The following is a 19566-nucleotide window of genomic DNA, read 5'->3' as shown; positions in this document are numbered from 1 at the left end:
GAAGGTGCCTCCCCTTGATCAGCTGATTTGTCAGTTTAATGTGGACATGTCATGTCACCAAGCAGAGAAGACAGTTATCGTTCTGCTCAGCACACCATGTCCTTGACCTGACCTGTTAACAAAACTTTCAAAACACAAACTCCTGCCTTGGTATGACTTGCAGAGATATTATTGGAGACACAGATTTTGCAATGTCCATATAAAATATAAAACATAAAATATATCTTTTTGTGATTATATCATCTTACTCTAAGTAGGGCAGAGAAAGTGTAAGCAGATAGAATAAATGTATTAATTTTGGATGTATTTAGAGTAATCACAGTTTTAAAACAATATTAGCACATGATCATTGTATCAAAGCATTTTACATGATTAATCTATAAATGCAAAGAGAGGCTACATACACAGCTAGTGAATTACGCACGCATAGATAGTGACCTACGTCAATCAGATAGTGATCCCCATCCACAGAGACAGACAACAGAGACATAATCTAAACTAGCATACTCTTTAATTAGGTGAGCTCAATTTTAAGATAACTTGTTTATTAAACCCTATGATTTAACCACTGACATTATGTCTAATTAAGGCTAGTTATTTCAGTGAAGATGGGCACATTTTTCTCTTTAATGACTTGAGACCACACTTCCTTTTAGTGGTGAACAATTAAATGAGGTTTAGTCAGCAGTTTTGGTCAGCAGCAGCAGCAGCAGCAGCAGCTTTAAATACCGTTAACATTGTACACAGGCCACAGCAGGGCACCCGGCGGGCTTTAGGACCCAGCAGCGGAGCAGCTCGGATGAAGACCTTTAGGCAGCAGTGATATTATGGCAGCGTTTACCTGACGAGCAGAATTAACCATTGAACATATTGTAACACTGCTGTACACATGTTGTGTTGCTGGTAGTTGAACTGTGACGGGCTCAGTGATCGCAGGAAGCTGCGGCTCATCTCTAGCTGCTGATGGAGCACATCCGACTACCAAAGGTAACCACCGCGGCTCTGCTTGCACTGATTAGCTACATTTCCGCACTGTGCCACCAGAGTCACCTCAACACAAACAGCCATGCGCCCTCACGACGACTGCAGAGCTTTAATGCAAATAATAAAAACAAACATAGAGGATTAAATAAAGGGCGTAAGCTGTGTCAGCCACGTAGGCGACGTTGCTATCAGCCACAGCTGGCGACAGGGTGGGACAGGGTGTGTTTGTGTATCAGTGCAGTTAACACATGAGAACAGCTGTGAGTGGCTCAGTGCATGCGGAGCTGATCATGTTCTGAGGATGATGATGTTTGATGTCGTTCTTCCTCCAGGTGGAGAATGTCAGGCTGCTGGACAGAGTGTCCCCCAGGAGGAGCAGGGTGGGCACCCTCTACCTCACTGCCACACACACCATCTTTGTGGAGAACGAGGCTGGAGTGCGCAATGAAACATGGGTAGGCTGCAACCAAGTGCACTGAAGCGCCAGATATCAAGCAGGCCCTTTAGGATTGTTAGGACAAGTACATGTTAATGGGTGTGTGTTGGTGAGATGATGTCACAAGGCCCACAAGGCACAATCTAGTTCGTACCTGTGCTGGAGATAATAACTGATTAGATTCTGTAGTCACTGTGTGCATCCATGCATAATGCTGTGCAATGTATTTGTAACATAAAACACACAGTAAAATATCCTTGTTTGTCTCTCAATAATTTCACCAGGTGCTTCACAGTTTGGTGTGCAGTGCAGAGAAACAAGCCGCCACATCGTCAGGATGTTCTCTGCTCATCCACTGCAAGAACTTCCAGGTTCTTAATTTCGTCGTCCCGAGAGAGCGGGAGTGTCATGATGTGCACCTGTCCCTGCAGCGTCTCTCCCAGCCAGGTAAACTACGTTATTACATTACATTACATTACATGTCATTTAGCTTGTCCAAAGCGACTTACAATAAGTGCATTCAACCTGAGGGTGCTAGCCTTCGACCACAGGAATCAAGTAAGAACATAACTTTAAGAGCCAACTGTAATCACTACAGGAGTGCTTTCCGTTAAAGAATAAAAAAAAAGAAAAATAGAAAAGAAGAAGAGCATTTAAAAAAAATGTTTTACATACATTAGGTGACTATGACTTAACTGAGGTATTGTTGAAGAGGTAGGTCTTCAGCCTGGGGTGGAAGATGTCTAGGCTGTCTGAGGTCCTGATGTCTGTGGGGAGCTCCTTCCACCATTTGGGTGCCAGGACAGAGAAAAGTCTGGAGGAGGTTTTGAGGCGAGTTGACCCATGCAGGGTGGGAGTTGCCAGCTGTTTGGCTGATGCAGAGCAGCGAGGGCATTATTAAAAGAAAAGCGGGAGTTATTGCTCAAGTGTGATTTAGGACAAGATCAGTATACATCAGTATAGTTGTATTTTGTGGAATGATTAACACTTGAATGAAGGATTAATTGAAGCAGCCTTGTGGTATGAAACGCATTTGTAAAGGATAAACCTCGTCCTGAGGTTGGGAGCTGTTGTTCGTTTATTGCCGGGATTTAAGTCGAGACACTCTGAATGACCGGTTAAAACATTTTTTTTTCCTACTGATATCTACTTATCCTATTATCCACCAGTTATTTGTATCAGTGGCAGTCTGTAATTTTTATTGTAGGGTTTTTTGTTTTTTTAAATAATATTTTATAATTTTTCCCATACAAAACAAAGAACTAGGCAGCGCTGATGTCAGCATATTACAGATCAGGAATAACAATAAATCAATTAAAATACATGAGTTGCATTAACATGCATATGAATTACATTATATACTAGAGGTGTGAATCAGCAGAGGCCCCACGATACGATTTTATCCTGATACTTGAGTTACGATATGATTTCATTTTAATCTTAAGCATTTTGTGATATGGTGAGTATTGCGATGCAATAAATTGCGATTTAACTGTTTAACTGCATTTTGTGTCCACAAAATGAAATTCAATCAAGAAATATTTTGTCAAATAAGAGAAAATTCTCAGTCTATTCATCTCACTTCAGTCTTTTTATTTCTCCACAATGAGAGTCAAATGAATGAAACATTAAAAAAAGTCTAACTTTGCACAGTATTTCAACTGACGCACATGGCGCATATAGATTCCTTAGATCTTCTTGTTTCATTTGGTGTCCAGTATCTCCAGTATATTCCTAAAAGTAAGCCCGGCCTCTGGAAAAAAAAGGCGAAAATACTGAAGGCCCATGGGTGCTAAATATAGATACTTGGCGGCCATGAATCAATATAATATCACCATGCAAAATATTGCGATACTATGCTGTATTGATTTTTTTCCCCCAGCTCTATTATATACAGTTTTGTATACTTTTGTACCATATCAAAGGAAAGGAAAATAAGTGTACAACTTATTTGTGAACACAAAGCTGGCTAAGTATTAGAAAGCAAACAGGTTATCATTACCCTTTAATGTAGCATTAAGGTGCTCCAAAGGAAAAATCTTAAATTTTTCAGGCTCCAGTTTTTATTTCCTGCGCTTTTGCAACATGTTGGTCTACCTTACTGCCATGTTATTGGAGGTTTTGTGCATCAGACTTGAGCTGTGAGCCGGTGTTGTGCCTTGCAGAGCGTTACGAGGAGCTGTACTGCTTCTCCTACAAGCCAAATGTTGATGAGCAGGAGAGACGACAGGAATGGGACTTCTTGGACCTCAAGGCTGATTACAGCAGAATGGGACTTCCAAACTCCCTGTGGAAACTCTCCCCTGTCAACCAACACTACAAGGTCAGAGAGCCCACTTCTATGACCAGTTGTACTGTTTTATCCTAATATGGACACTGCAGAAGATTGTTATGTTATGTTATGTCATTTTCAAAGGTGAGTGACACGTACCCCGCTGACCTGTTTGTGCCCGAGTCCGCCACACCTCCGGTCATAGTGGGGAGCTCCAAGTTCAGGAGCAGAGGCAGATTTCCTACTCTGTCCTACTACTCCAAAGAAAATCATGTAAGTTAACTGCATTCATTTCTCTTTATTTTTTTCTATTATGCTTCTTATGACAACTCCAGTCAGTTCAAGTATCGGTGATGTTTCTGGAGTGTAGAAATACTCACAGAACCAATCTTTCTGACTGCAGGAATGATATGAAGCTTGTTAGAGGATTCATCATCAAAGCAATCATCTGGCAGAAAACTGTGGACAAACGATTGTCCATTAAGATGAAAAAAACGTCATGATCACAAACCTTTTTTTACATTTTTTTTTATTGGTTTTGCTTGGATAGTTGTTGCTGAAATGTCTTGTGATTCAGATCAGTCTCCCTGAGCTCCCTTTGCAAGCAGCCACATTTTTTTGCTTCGTAAAAAAAGCCACAAAGTGAGTTTTGAAAGTCACAAACCCCCCAAAGTCAACTTTTAGTCACTCCTACATGCAGATCTATTTTGGTTATTTTTTCACTTTGGCACTAAAAACACTGTTGATTTAATGATGCTGATGGCACTAAAAATAGCACCAGATTTTGTTGTGCTTTGACTGCGTTCAGCTGAGACTGACCTTAAGAATGTCTCCTAATAGTCCGTCTGCTGCAACACAACCAAGCTACAGAACAATGTGGGACTTTTTGTCATTTCCATTTTTTTTATTGATTTAAAAAAAAAGGACTTTGTATGTGGGAATAAGTGCATCTTCATCATGTTAGCCAGACCATTCTCCACAGCTTCATCATTGTGGGATAAGGGAAAAAACATTCCTATTTTTTGTATATCTTTTAACCAATCACAGTTGTCTCTGGCATGCAAAATAGATAGCGGAAGTGAAGGGGAATTTTATCTGAATTAGGCGGCAGGCTTATCCAAACACTCTACATCCACTGAGTCAGACTAGAGTCACAAGGAGACGTTACTAAAATATAAGAAACATGTATAAAAGTACAAGACAACAGGTGTTGTTGTACCATAGGAACTTTGTCATAGTTCTAAGTACCACCCTTTTTATTGTCTCGGCACCACAAGAACAAGCAAAGATCTTAATTCTCAGAACACATTTTGAAGGAATTTTTTTTAAGAGTAGGTACTTTCCCAGAACAAGAGGGAGTTACTTAAGTGCACTGTGATTGATTGAACACATGAGCCACTGAGCACCAGCAACTGCCATTTAAAAAAAACCTCTTACACATGTAAATACAAACAACAGCTCGTAACAAAAAAAGGAAGAAAACACAAACAAACGGACCGATGGTGAAGTCCAGGCTTTACTGAACATGTAGACGAATCTGAAGAGGTTTGGAAGTACATAAGGCATATGTGTGGCGGTGGTGTCTCCCTACTAGAGGTGGGAAAATGTATATACGCGATATTTTGCGTGGCTATATGATGTCCATTCATGGCCGCCAAGTATCGATATTTAGCATTGGGGGGGCCTTCAGTATTTTCATTGCTTTGTTTTTTTCTGGAGAGTGTAGCCGGCTCATTTTTAGGAATATACTGGAGATACTGGTATCATATGAAACTAGAGGAGGAATCTATAGGCATCATATGCGTCAGGATATCGTGTCGGGAAGTTGTCATAATAACGCTGCAAGGTGCAGTGAAGCTTAAATTTTTTGAAAGTTTGATAAAATGCTGCAGTTGTTGTCGTCCATTAATGTTTGATATCAGTTCAGTTCAGTTTGACTGAATACTTTGTTGGTCAGTCTGTGGGTTTGACTCTCATTGTGGAGAAATAAAAAGACTGAAGTGAGATGAATAGACTGAGAATTTTCTCTTATTGACAAAACAATTCTTGATTGAATTTAATTTTGTGGACACAAAATGCAGTTAAACAGTTAAATCACAATATGTTGTATCACAATACTCACCATATCGCAAAATGCTTAAAATCTCAATAATATCATATCGTGACTCAAGTATCAGGATAAAATCGCTTCTGCTGATTCACACCTCTACTCCCTACAGTATGCAATGAGTGAATGCAAGCTGTTCTAAGGAATATACCATTTTCTACTTATACCTTTGTGTGTAAAGTTGCTTTTGACAGTGTTGTCTCAGAGTTGCTTCACCATGTTAGTAGCCTAAGATACATGACTTGCCACCACAGTAATCCTACCAGAAGGCTGAACTCACAAATAGGCCCCTGGATTCTTGTTAATGCGACAGGGTACTAACAACATGATTTTCAGCCCTTGAAGGTGGAAAGAGAACCTGTGTCACACAAAGGAGATCCTAAACCATGAAATCTTAACCGACACAGCTACATCTCTCTCTGAAGATCCCGTGAGGAGACATCCATTCTATCATTAAATCAAAGTTTAATCATAACCATATTCTAAATCTAAATCAGGAACAAGCCTGGACATCCATAATCCCTTCTATTAATCCTCGACTGGACAGTTGGGAGTGCTTTATGTGTGTGAGGTCAGCTTCCCAGGGTTGAGGATCCAGTGTGTGGAGCTCAGTTCAGAGAAAGGGGCTCCACTATGATTCACGAGCCAGAAGGGGGAATCACACAACACACTCTGTCCCTCTCCCCTGTGGCTACTAAACGGAGGTTCTAAGAAGCTGTGTGGTTGAATAATTTAAATCAAACATTCAAGGAAAGAAAAAGTACTGTGAGCTTGTTTGTTTTCCCAGATTCTCACATATTGGATTTTTTTGTTGTTGTTCTAATCACATCTAAAGTAAAATTTCTCTTAAAATCATCAACACTCCTCTTGCCTCCTCCCAGGCTACCATCTGCCGCAGCAGCCAGCCCCTGTCAGGTTTCAGCGCTCGCTGCCTGGAGGATGAACAGATGCTGGAGGCCATCTTGAGGTCCAATCCCCGCAGCGACTTCATGTATGTGGTGGACACCAGGCCCAAGGTGAGCCCTTTGTGCCTAAGGACACAGCCTGCAAAAATACACGCCTTACAGTACTTTGCTGTATGTTCAGGTGGGCTTTATTTTCCAAACTGCGTTTCTCCAGCTGGATGTGCTCACAGCAAAAGTCTTGAAAACATCCTAGCTAGTTGGACCATGATCAATATTATGCAAGAGACATTTGTGTAAAAGCATGTTTTTTTTATTACTATTACTCTGATTAAATGTCTTTCTAGCTGAATGCGATCGCAAACCGAGCTGCAGGAAAAGGCTACGAAAACGAAGACAACTACTCCAACATTAAATTCCAGTTCATCGGCATCGAGAACATCCACGTCATGAGAAACAGCCAGCAGAAAATGCTGGAAGGTAATTATCACGGCTTCCTGAAATGATTTCTCACACTGACGTTTAGATGAGTTTACAGCAGAAACAGCTCCGAGGCCACAGCAGTGCATTCATCAGCCTGTCAGAAATGTTTCGCCACATCATTGTTTGTGGAACGAAATGTATATTTTCTGGCATTGTCTGTTCAAAGTTCCCTGCTTCTTCACATTACTAAAGCAGAGCGCGACCCCATGCTACCCCTGTGGCTTTCATATGCACTCATGCGGACTGGACTGTGCTGCAATCAGGCCTCAAATGAGCCCACAGGAGAATTTCTGGGTATTGTGCAGGGGTGCTCCTAGGAAGACTTTGAATCCATCTGGATTTTATTTCGGAGCTATTTTGGTTTCCCGGAGTGGACAATCCGGGACCTTATCCCCCAAAGAGAGACTGAGGGCGTGAGAATGATGTGATTTCAAGTCTGAAAAGTTATAGCTGCTCTTAGTTGTGATAACTCTTTGCCCCCTGGCAGCACAAGGGAAGTCTTTAAATGCTGCGACTGCCCCTCAGAGCCCGCCTGACTCTCTCTCTCCACCCCATTGTTGCACACTTCAATGAGATTTGGAAGACCCCCTGCTTGGGAGCATTAGCTCAAACATTTGTCCTGAGTCGAGGTGTGTTACAAAAGGTTGAATGAACCCAGTCACCTGCTCGCTCTCCTATCAGTGGCCTCAGAGCGATCACAGGTCAGCACACTGATTGTGAACGTAGAAAATGTTTCGTCACGTCTGTCAGCACCTTAAAGAGTGAGCAGGGAGCACATGTTTTCATACAGCTCTCTGAATATTGAATGTTATGTGATAAGTTGCCCGGAGCAAATGAAAAGTCAGCTTAGGAGAAACGGGTCCATGTCACTCTGCCCCTCAGTCGACTTGCAAATATTTATGTTGAACCCTGACGTCAGAAAAATCACTTTAGGTTTCAGTTTTACAAGATAAACAAACAAAATGCAGGAAGCCTTATGGCACAGAAATTAAAATCGTCCGCCATTCCTGTGTTATTGTGTTTGCTCACATTTATAGTATTGAAATACACAATACAAGACTAAGGGTACTTTTACAACCCAAAGTTTAGTCCGTTTTAATCAAACTCTGGTTAAATCCTTGTTACGGTTCGTTTGGTTGCTTGTGAATGCTCCAATCAGACTAAAACAACTGGTCCCAGACCACTAGCAGAGAGGGTCTCTGTCTGTTTCCAAACGCACCCTAATCAACTAGAATCTGACCCAATTAAAGGAAATGAACCAAAACTCAGTGGATTGTGGGCTACCTGCGCGGTGAGATATACACAGATAATATTATAAAGATGAAATTTGTGTCCTTCAGTTTCACTCTGTAGGCTACCTTTTGAGATAAAGCTCATTGCATAATTGTCAACATATCGCTCAAAATAACTGTGGTTATAACAATTATTATAATAGTAACTTAAAGTGAAAATGTCCTTCGTTTTCATCTTTGTTGACTTTTTTCTTTTTTTTTTTTCTTTTTTTAATTATATTTTTCTCACAATTAATCAACAGGTTACAGAGGGCATGCACAGAACCACAACTCATATTCCCTCACATAGGGTAAATCAAAATAGCTCTAATAATATGCACAGAAACACAAACTTGTCAAAGACATATTAGAGAAAGCGAGACCTTCCAATCCTAAGCAGGGGGTGGTCCCTTTCACACCACTCAGAGAACCTAAATAATATCCAAACCTATACCCTCAACACACAACAGACATTGTTACACAGCATAAATAAGGAACAAATAAAACAGATGAGAAAAACACACAAACAAAAAAGAACAGACAAACAAAACAAAAAAACCCCACAACAACACAAACTATTACGCTCAGGTCTTGCCATTATTACTATGCCTTATATTGACCCAGAGTGCTCTTAAAGTCAAATTCCATATGAGATTGCCAAATTTTTAAAAAGTCTGAGGATCTGCCTTTACTCCTATAATATATATTATCCAGTGTAAGATAGCTTGAAAGTTCATTCCACCAGTGAGCTATGGCAGGGGGTTCGGTATCTTTCCATTTTAAAGTTATACATTTCCTGGCTGCAAGCATAACAAGATCTATGTATCTGCTATGGTGTTTATTCCACTTGTCAGACTAGTTCCCAAAAGACATAAACAAGGTGACAATGGAATAGGTACTTGTAAACATTGAGATATCAACTCAATAATAGATTTCCAAAAAAAGGAAAGGGAGTCGCAAGACCAAAACATATGAGGTTGTTACACGACTATGTGAGTGGATTGCCTTTAAAAAGTTCAGCACTTCACTGGAACCAAAATTCAAAACACCCGGAGAAACTAAACTAAAACTAAGCATTTAAAAAAAAATACAAACTAATAAAAACTAGCAAACTCACTCTAAAAACGTATTAAAACTGAAAACAAAAATTCACAACAAAATTAAAACTACAACTAATGAAAAATCCCAAACTATTATAACCTTGGTCTGGACCAAGTGTTAGACAGACAAACTGACATTTCCATCCCTAGAGGCTAGCGTGACTTAAAACATTGACTGGGCTCCAAGTAAACCATCATGTGAGAAGCTGAAGGATATCTGCTTCTAAAAAAAACCCATTGTGACCCATATTTTCTCATGCCGTGCACGGATTCCCTATAAATTTGCCATGGTTGCTGGTAGTGATGTGAGATTGAATGTGAGGTTTAATAAAGCCCAGTGAGCAGGCATGCTGCATGTTTCCTGTCAGTGAGACAGCTGTGTTGTGCTTACAGTGTGTGAGCTGCGTTCCCCCTCCATGTCTGACTTCCTGGAAGGTCTGGAGAGCTCAGGCTGGCTGAAGCACATCAAAGCTGTTTTGGATGCAGGCATCTTCATCGCTAAGGTCAGTCTGGGAGGTTAATCCCTGCTGTCTGCCTCGCCACAGCACTCAATATTAGCTTAGGTGTTTGTGTTTGTGTGTGGGGGCTGTTTCCTGTGTGTCATGTACATATTGTCTGTCTGTGTAAGCTGCCAGTCTAACTATTAGAAGTGGGAATCAGCAGAGGCCCCACGATACGATTTTATCCTGAAACTTGAGTCACAATACAATATTATTGCGATTTTAAGCATTTTGCGATACGGTGAGTATTGCGATACAATAGATTGTGATTTAACTGTTTAAATGCATTTGTGTCCACAAAATTAAATTCAATCAATAATTGTTTTGTCAAATAAGAGAAATTCTCAGTTCTGAATTGGGAGGCAGCCATGTACAGGTGCATCTCACTACATTAGAATATCATGTAAAAGTCCATTTCCAGTAGCTTCAACCAAGTATTGAGTCATATAGATGGACATACTTTTCCATATTAAACATACTTTTTAAAACTGGTCTTTTGTTATATTAATTTTTTTTGAGAGGGACTGAATTTTAGGTCTTCATTGTTTATGTAAGCCATGATCATTATAATTAGAAGAAATTAAATAAATTAAGACATGACATGTTTCATTCTGTGTGTAATGGATCTATGTAATGTGTTATTTTCACTTTTTGAATTGAATTACTGACATAAAGAAACTTTTCTATGATATTCTAATTTATTGAGGTGACCTGTATGTAAAGAGGAGGCTTGTGGTAACCTAGAGAGCCTATTCTCATTGAGATAGCATGATGTCAGAGGTCACATGACTGCTTGAAAATCACCATAAACCATCAAAAAATAGCCTAACTTTGGGGTGTTATTTCATAAACTTTCCGACACGGTATCCTCACATGGTGCCTATAGATTGCTTAGATCTTCTAGTTTCATATGATACCAGCTGTCCAGTATATTCCTAAAAGTGAGCTCGCTACGCTCTCCAGAACAGCAAAAATGGCGGGCCATCGGAACTCTAAATATCCATACTTGGCGGTCATGAATTGATATAATATTGCCACGCAAAGTATCACGATACTATGCTGTATCGATTTTTCCCCCCACTTCTAGTAACTATCCAAAACCTTTACAGTCTGATACATCCCTCCTTCAGTAAATCCTTTAGGCTCCCCTCATAGATATAAATGGGGTGGACAAAATCATAGAAACACTTTTCTGTATAACACAAAATGATTCGGCAGCCTCCAAACAGAGTTATTCAGATCACTTCTTTAACAATACTTGCTCTCAGGTTCCAATATGTCTAAGAGGTGCAAACCAGGGGCCTGTTTCATGACTTATACTTTTAGTCTGACTCATTTTCAGTTGATTTGATTCCATAAAGCCAATTCAACATAGTTTAAGATCAGTTACTATGACAACCCGTGCTGGGAATTATGTTGAAATTGCTTTATGGAACAGATTCAACTGAAATCTTATTTGGGTAACTCATTTTTAATGGGACAGGCCCCTGGGAACACAAATGATCTGATAAACGTCCGTCAGTTTCCCTTCTCATAAGTGCCATTCACCAGAGGGCTTTTAATGACTGATAAAAAATGCCACAGACTTCTCAAAACAGACGAAAAGAGGAACATGAGACAGCAGTTTAACAGAATATAATGGTGCCATCATTGTTTGTTTTATTGTATTGCTATGTTTTTGATGTTGCATTCACTAAGGTCCATCAGTGGAATAGCAGGAATTTGTCTCTTGTGTGTCACATCAGGAACACACTCTTGAAAACACTGCACCATAGTCCTACAAGTGGTCAAAAACTACATAGGGTACCTCTAATATTCTGACCCTTTGGTTTTAAACTTTAACTGTCTAAAGTCTGGATGTAGTCTCCATGATGGACCCATGGGTTTCTGAAGAGCCAAAATGAAGCTCAGTGACGTGGTTATGACTCCTCCTGACTCCCTGCTGATCCAAAAAAAGGGCAAAGAGGTGGAGCGTCGGCGGATCAAATTAAACCTGGTCGCTGAAACATGTCACCTGTCACTCAGAGCACCCATTATGAGCTATAAAGATGCATTAAGATAAGATAAGACAGAACTTTGTTAATCCTGAAGGAAATTCTGGTTCCAGATGACTCCAAAGTTACAAAAACAATCACAATATAGGATAATATAGGCTAAGAAAAACAATGAACAAAATGGGTAACAATATATAATATAAATATAACAATATAAAAATAAAGTGTCTAAGGAGTAAAGTGAGTAGGGTGCAGATGACATGGCATGTAATAGACAGATATATCGCACATGATAATGAACATAATAAAGTCCTTGGTGTTTAAAATTGTATTGCACATGATGTTAATAATGTTAATGATGTTAATATAAATCAGATTATATTATATTACATTTTAGCATGAGGGTCTATGGAGCTTGTCTCCCTTTTGGAGCCAGCCTCAAGTGGCCATGTGAGGAACTGCAGTTATTGGCACTTTCTACATTGGCTTCATTTTTCAGCCCCAGAGGTCGATGCTTAGTTTGAAGGTAAATTGCTCGCAAACCGATGACACCATTGGTGTCGTTGGACCTGTGCAATTCCAGCGTTTGTTTTTTTCTGTTGGTATATTTTAATGGATAACTGGCAGAAAACTTGTTGTTTTCATTTTGAAATGTTTGAAATGTTGACTGCAGTAGATGTTTCTAAATGTATTATTTTACCCTAATTGTGCTGTGGCAGTTCCCTCACGGCCAGAGGGTCGCCGTTTGCATGTTCTCCCCGTGTCAGCATGGGTTCTCATCGGTTACTCCGGCTTCCTCCCACAGTCCAAAAACATGCACTTAGGTTTAATAAGTGACACTAAATTGCCCGTAGGTGTGAATGAGAGAGTGATTGTCTGTCTCTGTGTCAGCCCTGCGATAGTCTGGTGATTAAGGATGCGGTTAAGCGATTAAGGATAATGAATGAATGATTGTGTTGTTGAGCTGTACAGACCGTGTCTTTATATATATATTTATGTGTGTGTGTGTGTGCAGGCTGTTGCAGAGGAGGGTGTCAGTGTCCTGGTTCACTGTTCAGATGGTTGGGACCGCACCGCCCAGGTGTGTTCGGTGGCCTGTGTACTGCTGGATCCATACTACAGGACCCTCAGAGGATTCATGGTAGATACTGAACCTTTACCTGTTTGTATTTAGGTTACAGTGTAGAAATGCCTCTTTTTAAAGCAACTATAAAAAACTTTAATTTGTGGTGATTTCGGTGCCCTCTGTGGACAAAAACAGCAGTTTTTCCACCTCGATCTGGCTGGAGTATGTAATAGTTTTGGAAGCGAGTTAACCCTCCTGTTATGTTTGAAAAAATCATAATTAACTCCATTACTAACCATTTCAATCAATATTTAGTGCAATGGTGTTCTTAACCTCTCACAGATCATGGTTCAATGAGGATAATTCACTCCTTTTTCCATGAAAAATGCATGTTAAAACTTTTTATGTACATTGGAAAGACCTGCATATAAAATACAGTAGTTTTACATCACATTGATTTTCCTTTTATTATTTAATTTTACATTTGAACATTTCTTCTTATATATTAAAACTTACAAATAACAAAACAAAAGTCACAACACTTCATAACAACAAGCAGAAGAAGTTTGATCCCGAAAAAGTACTTTAGTAAACTTTTTTTCCAGATTTTTTAACGGTGAAATGGGTCAATTTGACCTGCGACATAACAGGAGGGTTAAAGGAAGACTAAACTTATTTAGTATTAAATATTTACTATAAACTATTTCTCTTTTCTTTTCTTTTTACAGCTGTTTGTAGAATGCATGAGGTAATTAATCTAGCCTGTCTGTGGCTATGTAAGATTAATAACTGTAATCTGATGACGTTGAAACAAAGTGAAATTTGTTTTCTCCACCAATTTGAATTCATATTGATGTCAAACAAACATGTCTCAAAATGAATTTCATAAATACAGCAGGCATATTACATACCTGTCTAGGAGAAAGAGGGACAATTTTAGGAATTGTTTTAATTACCACAACTCTCTGTCTGTTGATGATTGACCAATGCATCAAATTCAGAATTATATTTACAAACGACAAACGTTTATCAGTTGTACATTAAATATCTTCTTGCTGTACAGTTTTCAAGTGAATATATGTCAAAAATGATCAGCAGATTATCAAATTCTGTTTTATTTGTGTTTTAGACACCTTTTTTGTACATAAGAATACCCAATCTTCACACTGATGGTCTCATTTTCTTTTCTAGATCACAATAAGGCATCAGTATTAAATTGAGACAGTTTCAAAACCAGTATTTAACTCCTTGTAGCTGCTCTAAGTATAATTGTGAATATCACATCGACATGTCCAGTTCCATTCTTGCTTGAGCTGACAGTAGTCTGCCCTGGGCTCTTGAGGCTTGTTTCTATGATCAGAAGGATTTGTGCAGGCTAACTTGGAATCCACCAAGAGCCACTATGGAAAATAAATAAGATAGAAAAGTCTGCTTTGGGGACTTGCCCCCAAAGTCAGAGGAAAATGACCCCACACAGAGGGTGAAGAGGTTCAGTCATTCTGCAGGGATTAACTGTGCACTGTGTCTGAACCTTTAATCAGGACATGCTGAAACTGTACAGAAACTGTGGGCCCACAGCACATGAATGTCTTTTTTTTCTTCTCTCAGGTTCTCATTGAGAAAGACTGGGTCTCATTTGGACACAAGTTCTCTCACAGGTTTGAGTCTATTGATGTCCATACAACCTTATTTTACCTATTTAACCTATTTAACATGCTAAAATATATTTTCTCCAATGTGCTTTCAGGAAAACAAACAAACACAAGATCTATATACACACACATACAGTCATGGAAAAAAAATATTAGAACACACTTGTTTTCTTCATTTTCTTGTAAATTTTAATACCTGGTACAACTAAAGGTACATGGGTTGGACAAATATTGATAACAACAAAATAGCTCATAAGAGTTTAATTTAAGAGCTGATATCTAGACATTTTCCATGTTTTATTTTTTATCATAACCAAAATTATTAACAAGAAAACCATGGAAATGTCTAGATATCATCTCTTAAATGATAAATGCCAAATAGCAAGAATATGCATGTAATGTGTATAGGATGTGTGTATATGTCTTATTTTTCATATTCTTTATTCTGTTTTCTATCATAACATATCTATGTGTCTGTATCTGGAGCTGCTGTGATGACTAAAACTAAAAGTCATATCTTATCTTATAATATGACTTTAATAGTGTCAGTGGTTGTAAATGTTTTTGTTTTTTGGATTTGACCGTCCTCTCCTCTTCTCTAGATGCAACCACCTGGTGGGAGACCCTAAAGAGGTCTCTCCAGTCATCGATCAGTTCCTGGAGTGCGTGTGGCAGCTCATGGTGCAGTTCCCCTGTGCCTTTGAGTTCAATGCGAGGTTCCTCATCACCATTCACAGCCACATCTACTCCTGCCAGTACGGCAACTTCATTGGCAACAACCAGCGGGAGAGGATAGAGCTGGGGTGAGATTTAAACCTGCAGCCACCATCCGTTTCTTTTTTCCTTTTCACAGCACAGACATCTTGTCAGAGCCACAAGACAGAGAGCTGACAGCTGGTAGTATATTACATCACCGGGTTCAACCAAATAGAGACGACTCTGTGCTAGAAACACAAATATTCCTTGTATATTGTCTCTTGATCTTCTGACGTTTCCCCAGATTGCAAGAGAGGACTCATTCTTTGTGGAGTTATCTATGGAAGAACAAGACAGACTACATCAACCCTCTGTACCGACCAAACCACAGCCAGACCCAGGGGCTCCTCCGGCCGTCTACTGCCCCCTACTGCTTTAGGTAGGTCCTCACAAACAGGAACAACACATGCAACTCAGCTTTAAAGGGGACATATCATGAAAAATGTCCAACTCCCCACCCACAAATTAAGGAACAAGACAGCCCAGTCAGTTTCTTGTGTGTTGCCTAAAACAGAAAACTTGTGATTCAACAAGTAGTTACGTTTATTTAGGTTTATTTATCTATTTGCACAGTTAGAATTACATAAAATGACAAAGATAACAAGTAGTGTAAAGTGCAGGGAAAGGCAGAAAACCAAGATGGGCTTAAAGCCTCCACCTGAAATTTCACAGTTATAAGAAAGTAATAACAAACTGGTAATAGAGAAAACATATGTATAACATCAACAACAAGATATAATGGCAATCAAATCAAATCAATTTTATTTATAGAGCCCTTTAAAACAGCCACAGCTGCAAAGTGCTGTACATGGCAGGACAGACAACAACTAAAACAGAGTGAGTCTCATGCTGGGTAAAAAAAACAGTAAATAAAAGTGTGTTTTAAAATTAATTAAAAAACAAAAACAAACAAAGAACAGATAAAATAACTAAAACAGACCAAAGGCTCATGTTGAGTTAAAAGCCAGTGAATAAAAATGGGTTTTAAGATTACTTTTAAAAACGGACAGCCTGCCAATACAAAAATAACAGTATAAAAACAAAAATATGAACATGATATAAAAGTGTGTTTGTGTGTGAATTAGAATTTTAAAACAGCAGTTAAATGGGCTTTTTTTTCTTTTGAAACATTTTATAGAGATGGAGTTCTTTGCCAGATGGGAAAAGGTATTTATCCATAATTTGATGGCCCTAAATTGAAGAATAAATTGACCTCTGAAAATCTTGGAGGATGAAGATCTAAACGCGAGATAAGAGTGAACCTGAGAATTAAATTTAAAATATGTTTTAAAGTGCTCTGGAAAGTTTTCATGATCTGAATATACCTTATAAATAAAAACACATATTTTAGAGGTATTGATGTCATGAACAGTAAGTATCTGAAGTTTCTGAGAGAGAGGTGCAGATGAGGCATGTGACTCAGATCGGGTTGCCATCCTAACGAAACGTTTCTGAAGAGCTAAAATTCTGTGGAGTGTAGTAGTTCTAATATGGCCCATTTCTCCTTGCAATGTCACATGCAGGCTCAGAAGAAAATATCTCCCCACATCTGAACGTCTCCACCCACAGCTACCTTTGCAAAGGCAATAGGCTAATAAACAGGAGAAGTCATGATGCCATATTATGTAATATCATGGGGGTACAACACATGCCGAAGGGCTCAAAATCTGGCACACGATCATAGAACATGGGGATGATTGATTTGTCTCACTGAGGCCTTGGGTGGGAATATGTTTTTTAAATTAAAATGAAAGATATTAGGCTGTTTTGCAGCGTTGTGTGCTTAAGGGCACCTGGGCAGATAGCATCGCTTTTTTTCTAGTGCTGTTTACATGCTACGTGTTCTACTAGAAACCCAAATTACAGACATGAAAATGAGCATGAGGGTTAATGGCAGTATTGTAGTCAAGACCACCTAAACCGAGACCAAGTCAATACCAAGACCACAGTGTATCGAGACAGAGACAAGACCAAGACTTTGAGGGGTCGAGACCAAGACAAGACCGAGGCAGGGTGAGACCGGGTCCAGACCAAGACCAGTCCCAGCCGTCTCCGTTAGCGTTGCTTTGCAGAATTTACAAGTTGCGCTGTGTTTTCTTCTTTTCGTAGTTGTTTACAAAAAATCTTTGTGGTTCAGGTAACCAAATATTATTACAGACGAATTGGCTGACATCTTCTCTCGGCCCCTTCTCCTGTCACTCACATGCACTTTTTTGTGGGGCGTGTAAAAGGAGGCAGGAGGGGTGACAGCTGTTAACGGTGACAACAATTTCAAATAATATGAGTCATGTTAATGGTTGTACTCAAAGCAATACGATTTACGCAAAATCAAAGTAATGATATTAACAAGTAAATCCAAAAATGCACAGTTGTGGTCTTGACCGGTCTTGAAATAAAATCCAGAGTCCGCATTGTCCGAGACCGAGACACGACCAAGTAAATGCAGTCGTTTCCTAGACGAGACCGAGACCTTCAAAAAGTCCAAATCTTGAGTACTAGACCATTCTCGAGTACTACAACACTGGTAAATGGAACAAGTTAGTTTCAGAGTTGAACATCTCTTGCTTCCTATAGGTTTTGGAGAGGGCTGTACAACCGCTTTGACCGAGGGATGCATCCTCGACAGTCTGTGGAGGATTATCTGAACGCCATCCAAGAGGAGACGCAGCAGCTGGAGGAGCAGCTGGCTTCACACAAACAGGTAGGACAGGCCCATAAATTCATACTGCCATTAAAAATCTCCCACAGTGTTTGTCCCTGTTATAGAAAATGACTGTAGTCTTCATGCCTGATATCATCAATAGAAAATTGCCCAACTGGCGCAGGAGCAAGAGCAGGAGCAGGAGCAGGAGTGGGATGTTTCCCAGAAAGCCTTTGATAAGAGCCCCACAGCGTGGGCTCTGGGCAAAGACCTCGGCCTGGCAAACACCCCTCAGGACTACACCGGGGGCTTCATCACCAGCAGCCCCTGTCAGCCTAAAGCCCCAGACAGCAGCCTGATCCTCCTGACCCAGGACCCCAACCAAACGATTGAATTCAACCTGTCCAACGGCAGCGACCAGGAGTCTGGGATCGCAGACGTGAGCTGTCGGTCCCCTCTCAGCGAGGACAGCACCAGGGATCCAGACTCTGACGAGGCTGCCTACTGCCTGAGCTAATGTAGCATCTGATGGAAGGTGTAGCAACGACCAGCCGTCCACTGTGCCACTGAACAAACACTACCGTACCTGTACAGTCACCATGTAACCCAGCTTACTGTTATTCCGGTTACATGAGTGACTTGCACTTTTGTTTGCATGTAGTGTGGTGGATTCTCCCTGTGGCCACATGCATACTAGTTGATAGTTGTCTACTGTAGCTGAACACATTTTACTTCTTGCTTACCCCAGTGAAGATTCTTAGCAGAGCTGGATATTGCTTACTGTCATGTCTGTTGTTGACGGCAGAGTTAACCTATTAAAGTGTACACACAGAAACGTAACACAGTAGACAATTACAGGTTTAAAACTGGAGATATTGAAACCAAGGTTAGACAAAAACTATTTTACCAGACTTAAAGGGATAGTTCATTTTTATCCAGTCAGTGTATTTCCTACAGTAGATGGCAGTCAGTTTGCTCCCAGTTTGGAGAATCAGGCAGAAGTACTGGCATGGAAGCTAAGCTACAGTCATGGAAAAAATGATTAGACTACTCTTATTTTTTTCAATTTCTTGTTCATTTTAATGCTTGGTACAACTAAAGGTACATTTGTTTGGACAAATATAATGATAACAACAAAAATAGCTCATAAGAGTTTAATTTAAGAGCTGATATCTAGACATTTTCCATGGTTTTCTGGATAATGATTTTGGTTATTATTACAAGAAATTGAAGAAAATTATAATAAGAAATTATTTCCATGACTGTATGTACTGCTGTGGAACGGGGCAGCAGACAAATGTATTTGAGCCACCTTAAAAAAATGTATATCATTTTTAGTGTATGCTATATTTAAAATAGTTCCACTGCTTTACCTTGTTGCCAGAGAATTTAAATTTACATG

At 39.7% G+C, this 19566-nt stretch overlaps 1 protein-coding gene across 1 annotated transcript; it reads left to right on the top strand.

Annotated features, from left to right (window-relative positions):
* The first annotated feature begins 764 nt into the window (after positions 1-764).
* Positions 765-19566, top strand: mtmr7a (myotubularin related protein 7a). The gene is made up of 14 exons (XM_059345536.1): positions 765-987; positions 1317-1439; positions 1705-1867; positions 3586-3743; positions 3837-3965; positions 6681-6815; positions 7049-7181; positions 9949-10058; positions 13065-13190; positions 14724-14773; positions 15370-15570; positions 15768-15902; positions 18098-18224; positions 18328-19566. Exons 1-14 carry the CDS (start codon positions 964-966, stop codon positions 18679-18681), a joined length of 1968 nt encoding a protein of 655 aa, XP_059201519.1. The 5' UTR covers positions 765-963; the 3' UTR covers positions 18682-19566.

The sequence above is a fragment of the Centropristis striata genome, chromosome 12 (assembly GCF_030273125.1).
Source record: "Centropristis striata isolate RG_2023a ecotype Rhode Island chromosome 12, C.striata_1.0, whole genome shotgun sequence".
NCBI lineage: Eukaryota > Metazoa > Chordata > Actinopteri > Perciformes > Serranidae > Centropristis > Centropristis striata.
This window is presented reverse-complemented; position numbering and strand designations above follow the sequence as displayed.

What these genes read in the sequence shown, in the direction of transcription:
- mtmr7a (XM_059345536.1), top strand. Translation starts at nt 964, where the DNA reads ATGGAGCACATCCGACTACCAAAG. An exon ending in GCAGCGTCTCTCCCAGCCAG is followed by an intron (nt 1,868 to 3,585) that starts GTAAACTACGTT and finishes TGTGCCTTGCAG; the next exon opens with AGCGTTACGAGGAGCTGTAC. An exon ending in GGACACAAGTTCTCTCACAG is followed by an intron (nt 14,774 to 15,369) that starts GTTTGAGTCTAT and finishes CCTCTTCTCTAG; the next exon opens with ATGCAACCACCTGGTGGGAG.